At 42.8% G+C, this 6,000-nt stretch overlaps 1 protein-coding gene across 2 annotated transcripts in view; it reads right to left on the bottom strand.

Moving 5' to 3' along the window:
* Window positions 1-268: 268 nt before the first annotated feature.
* MAOA (monoamine oxidase A) overlaps window positions 269-6,000 on the bottom strand; it is a 62,957-nt gene continuing 57,225 nt past the window's right edge. For both annotated transcript variants that reach the window (XM_073358850.1, XM_073358842.1), the window contains exons 13-15: window positions 4,513-4,624; window positions 2,558-2,620; window positions 269-2,030 (exon numbers count right to left, since the gene is read on the bottom strand). In XM_073358850.1, the coding sequence (XP_073214951.1) occupies window positions 1,875-2,030; window positions 2,558-2,620; window positions 4,513-4,624 (331 nt within the window). In that variant the 3' untranslated portion in view covers window positions 269-1,874. The remainder of the gene's footprint in view (window positions 2,031-2,557; window positions 2,621-4,512; window positions 4,625-6,000) is intronic.

Genomic DNA, 6,000 nt, shown 5'->3' with positions numbered 1-6,000 from the left:
CAGAGCCTACAGAGTTTACTCCAGAAGGACCTGCATTCATGTGTTCTCTAAGGCACAGAGGGTGAGTAAAGGGAGGGGTTAGGAGAGAGGTCACATGGGTTGAGAAGACTTCTCTTTCTGTGTCTGGTGATTAAGATCCATTGGATGTGTTTCGGTTTTATTGTATGTGATGTATCACGAGCTTTAACACAGGTGCAGATGGCAAAGTCTAAAATAAGTAGAACACTGGGCAAACTCACAAAAAAGATGCAAGTGAAAGAATCTGAAGAAAGCTTTACAAAATGGATCCTTTTATCAAGATTTGAGGACTATTGAAAGGCACATTTCACAACTGTTGAATTACAATGGAATTCCTGGACTTACATACAATATCCACATTCTTAAAAGCAGTTCATAACAATGGCACATTTTGAAATGTATATATTCCATTTCAGTTAATAACAGTGATTATTTGGTTAATACTTTTGGAGAACATACCACACCAACTATAGCCCAGCACCTGCAGAAAACAAGTTGTAAACACCACATTAATTTAATCGGTAGACACACTCTGGCTTCTCTGAGCTCATCGTTTAGCATAAGAGAACTGCAGAAAGCAGTAGAGTGGTTTTAGGCATCCTAGTGTAGAAGACGACAGCCTTGATTCAGTTTTTCCAAGAGGTGCAGATTAATGTTCATTCAGGGCCTGCATCTGCTCCCCTGGATATAAGTGGCTTCCGTGATGTCAGGATCAGGCCTTAAGCACTATTAAATCATTCTGTTTGTACTCTAAATTAACACGCTGAAAAGTGTTTATTTGGAAAACAAAACACTCTAAAGTTCCAAGTGCATGAAGCATTGTTGGAATGTAGCAATAAATGTCTCCTGTACAACAGTGGGATGGCCAGAAGCATCCAATTACTGGCATTTACAAGGCAGTAATTCCAGCCCCACATATATTTCCCCTGAAAGTAAGAAGGCAGTACAGATTATATGTGAAGGGAAACAGCAAATTAATAGGGAGCCAGGAAACTGCTGACACTGTGAAAATAATGTCTTTAGTATCCTAGGTCAGTTGGTCTATAACTTCGCTAATTCACTTCTGTCAATTTTAATAGTAGGCCAAGCAGCATTACAGGTGTATAGGACAGAAGGTAACAGATCCATAATGTGTCCACATAATCCATAGCAAATGGACAACTGAGATACAGATCTCCACTGTTAGACAAGTGTGGCCATTTATTCAATAACATACAGTCAAAAAGTTCATCTGTATTCTTTTTCTGGCTGTATTGAACTGGGGGGTGGGAGTAGAATGCTAATTATCTTCATTCAGCTCATGGCTAAGTTCTATATCTCTATGTAATAATTACTCAAATATGTTTTTAATTAATTGTTGCTATTGTAAGTCAATTGGCTTGTCAGTCTTATGTGCAGCAGGGATTTTACAGAAGAGCCCTCTAACCTACTCAACCTCTGCACAGAGATGGATTTAGAAACAAAAAGATATATATTAATTTTACTTTAAAAAAAACAAACACAACAGCAAATGGAAGAAAATATATTATCCAAGGGCATCTTGCCCTTTGCAAAGTTTCTGCTCTGGATTGTCCCCTCCAGATATTAGGAAATATATGCAATTGATTTTATGCTGTCAATCAAGCCAAATTAATGTAGAAGGAAACTAGAAATGCCACTTCTTTCACCACAATAGATCTTTTTGTTGTTGAACTGACACTGATCTGAATGGTTTTGGTGTGTTAATGTAGACGTTCTTTTGAACACCTAAAAAAGGTCTCTTGCCCTTTCCAGCCTTCCGTGTGACTCCTCTCCAAAGATAACCCTTGGATTGGGAAGGGGAAAACAGCAAGTGTGCAATTTCCCATGGACACTCTTTAGTTTTGAGCTTGCAGCCCCTTTTTGTAGGCAAACAGCCCAATGGCAGCCACTGAAGTGAAGAAAGTGGAAAATCCAACGAGCTTCAGCAGTCCTGGTACAGATGGCAAGTTTCTCTCCCAAAAGGTAGTAGTGATTGGCCGGGCTGGGACATCCTGGAGGAGGAAACATTCAGTATTAGTGCAGGGTCACCTCTGCCATGAGAGGGAGAGTACAGAGCTCACGAATGTATTATATAAATCATAGGCTTCTCTTTCTTTTTAACTAAATGGGGGGCAGGAAGGGGTCCCAAAACACCTCCTGTTGTAACTTGGTCACAATATGGAAAAGGCCGAGAACCACGGATATAAATCAGACAACAGGTTAGGCAAGAAGGGTGGCCTTGTGGTTAAGGACCTAGACTGGGAGTCAGCAGAATCAGGTTCATTTCCTGGCTATTCCAAGACTCCCAGGAGTACCCTGAGCAATGAAATCATTCTCTCTGGGCCTTAGTTCCCCATCTGCAAAATAACAAACAATATTTCCCTCCCTCACAGGGGTGCTGGGAAGATGAATTCATTCATAATGTTAGGTGATCAGAAGCACTCAATTGGCCCCATTGCTATAAGAACTTAGCTAGGGCTAGCAACCAGAACACTGGGTTTAGCTATTGCTCTATCAATGCATAGGATATAAAGCTTGCCTCTGACTCTGGTTCAGGCATCCAGATTTCACCCTTTGAGATCTTTCCCATATTGAACAATATCTGGAAGAAAAATAATGACACCACATGAACATTCATGTTTTATTTAATAATCATAGGCTGGTAATATATTAAGTAATGAAGAAAATGAAAAACTTTTTTCATAAGCTAAAAGTCAGAGCAACTTGTGCAGCTTTCCCACTTGAGACCGTTGTCATAGGTTTCATCCCACCAGGCACAGGCGAAAAGGTTACCTGACAGTCTATTACCCAACCTGAGAAATATTAAAGTAAGTTTAACCTTGTGTCACTCATGAGATTGAACATCTACTGGCAGTGATGCTGGTTGGATTGCCAATCACAGGGACAGGGGTGTAAATTTGTGCCTCTGAAGGTTCAATTGTGGAGTTATCCCTTGGCTTTTTGGGGAGTATAAAAATCAGTGTTTCTAAAACAACAAAAAACCATAGTGCTGTAACAAGGGCAGAGGTTTGCAAGGGCATAAAATGTCTGCAGCACAAATAGGTAAATGTCTCTGTAGCTACCACTGTTGTGGTGTGTAGAGGGAAAGAGAAGGAGGGGTGATCTGAAACACTTATGATTATTAAAATAATATACTATCGTATCAAATGGAAGCCCTGGACCCGATTCTCAGTCCCACTAAGCCTCCTTTACACTGCTCTGCCAGAGTAAAGGAACAGTGGCGGGGGTAAAATATAGTCTGTGCCCACTTGCAGGTCCTTTTATCCTGGGTACATCCACACTGCTGCTGAAAGCCAGCCTTCCAGTCTGGGGAGACAGACTCATGCTAGCTCTGCTCTAGCTATCACACTAAAAAAGCAGTGAGGACAGTGCGACAGGGATGGTGGCCTGGGCTCTCTAGCTGAGCCCAGACCCAGGAGGTCAGGCGGACTGGGGACTCGAATGGCTAGTCTGTGCTGCCACCCATGCTGCAGTGTCCACACTGCTACTGTTAGCATGCCAGCTCAAGCGGCGTGAGCACGAGTCCGTCTGTCTGGGCTTGGAGCAAGCCTCCCAGCTGCTGTGCAGACATCCCCAGTCTGACTGAGAAGCAAGCCCTGTATGTGCTATTTGTTTGCTCTTTTTATTTTTTTTTAAACAGACTCTTCGTTGCCTATGATGGATCGACAGACCTCAGCTACATGCTCTCTGTCAGAGAGAAGCAGAAGGGAGTGACCACTTGTCGTAGAAAGGTCAGATTTTAAGGGTCTAACTGGAAATAAAAGCTAGTGCAAGAAATACATAATGAGCTAAAACAAATAATGGACTCTGAGGGAAGTTGCATGGGTAGATCTGAGGGCAGAACTGGGTTTGAGGTGTTTATTTTTAGGCACAGGATACATTGCACTGGCTTGGATTTAATATTTCAGTGATGAATTTGATAACATTCAGATTTGTCTGAGACTTTAACTTGTAATGCCTCAAAGGGTTTAATAATATACAGAATATAGTTAAACTTTGGCTCGTGGTGTTTTGGAATCTTGCCACTGTTCATTCTAGGAGCCCTCTTTCATTAGTACAGTTACAGTAGCTAATGAACCCAGAGTATGTCTACACTTTGAGCGGGGCATATGATTCCCAACTCAAGGAGACCCACTTGTGGTAGCTCTCAGTGAGGGAGTAGGCTAAAAATCAAATGTAGCTGCAACAATGGGAGTGGTGGGAGGGGCTGCTAGCCCTGAGTACGTACCTAGAGTCTCTGACCGGCACCTACTTGGGGTGGCCCCGTCACTCATGCGAGGACAGCTACATTCTAGTTTTAGTGATTAGCCCCATGACGGCTAGTATGGATATGTCTCCTCTGGCTGGGAATCACAGCCCCAGCTCCAAATGCAGACATACTCCATGTCAGAAACAAAGATCAAAATCTCCATGAAACATCTGGCCTCTTTTGGTCTTCAATAGCCATGATCAAGGAAAAGTGGCTATCCGTACCTCTCTTGCTGCTCTCTCTCCTGCCTGCACAGCCCCCTCCATGTACCCACTCCATTGGGTAGCAGTCTCTGTGCCCGCAAAGTAGATCTTGCCAACGGGCTGGCGAATGATCCTTTAAAACAAATGTAAAATGTCAAAGACCACTAACAGAAGGCTGACGATCATTTTAAAAGCAATTATTGCCCTTGACACTAGAGCCTGTTAAGTTTCTCAAGAATTCCTAAAGAGTTGGTATGGAAAGGGAAAGAAATACATTAGGTTTTCCCTTCGGTTAGCATCTTACCTGCTCCTATTTACAACATGTTAACTTTAGTCAAGACACAGAAAATCAGAGAAAATCCAAGACACAAACTGATCTCTCAGAAGATGTCTCATTTTAGTGCTTGGATAGGGAACAATCCTAAGAGGCACCAGAAATGCACTGTGGTTAAATGGATTTATTTCCCCTGTATGGCCGCTTTGCTTTTATTCTTCCATTACAACTGGATACGAAGGATGCCTTTGCAGGGATGGGTTGCTCTTATATTTTGAGATTCAGCAGAACTTGCCCATTTGTATGGCTGCATGCTAAAGGGGAAGAGAGAGAGATGCTTCTGTGTGCAGAAGAGAAAGCTGCATCTCCCCCTTTAGGACCCTGCGCTGCTCTAGTTCAGATGCTAGCTGCACAAACTCCATAAGCTTCCTGGTCCACACAGCCACAGGAATTTCACTTCCTTTTCATAGAGGGAGAGTCTCTACTGGTCACAGAGAAAACACTGGGTTAGACTTTAAACAGCTGCCAGAAACTAGCTCGGCCTCTGGGCAAAGCCATAAACCTCACCCATCACTCCATGGCACTCAGGCTAATAAAATATAGCACCCACATGTTCAGGGAATCCCCAGCATCCTGAAACATGGACAGGATATTCCCCAGCTGACTGGCAGCCAGCTTGAGAAAAATCTTAAAAGGGCCATAGTGTGCCCCTGCCAAGGACGTATGGGTTGAGTTGTTCCCATTGTGTGCAGGAAGGAGTATCATGTTCACCGCAAGTACTTCAGTACTAGAACTAGACTTCTGATCACTAGTAGCTGAAGTGGGCCATATGAACAAAGCAATTTTCCTATGCTCCTAGTTAGATGTAAGAACTGTATGTCATTGTTTGTGGGTTTGGGTTTATGTTATAAGAATTTTACTTATTTGTTCCTTCCCTGTGACTAAATGAATTAGCTCTGCCTGAGCCTGACCTTGCCGGTATTGAGTTAATGGCAACTCTCCCATTGACTTCAGTGGTCACAACATCACTCTTCTAGAAAGCACTGAAGGAACATATTAAACATTTTAAGCAGCAAAAATGGTCAGTGACCTAGTGGGAAGAGGTCTTGTATTGCTGACATAGGTCCATTAGCCAGTGTGTTCTGTTTCACTGAAGATTATGGGTGAAATCCTGGTTCCACTGTAGTCAACAGCAAAACTCACGTTGACTTCAGTGGGGCCAGGATTTCACCCTA

This window comes from Lepidochelys kempii, chromosome 1 (genome assembly GCF_965140265.1).
Source record: "Lepidochelys kempii isolate rLepKem1 chromosome 1, rLepKem1.hap2, whole genome shotgun sequence".
Taxonomy (NCBI): Eukaryota; Metazoa; Chordata; order Testudines; family Cheloniidae; genus Lepidochelys; species Lepidochelys kempii.
Note: the sequence above shows the minus strand (reverse complement) of the source record. Positions and strands in the feature narration are given on the sequence as shown.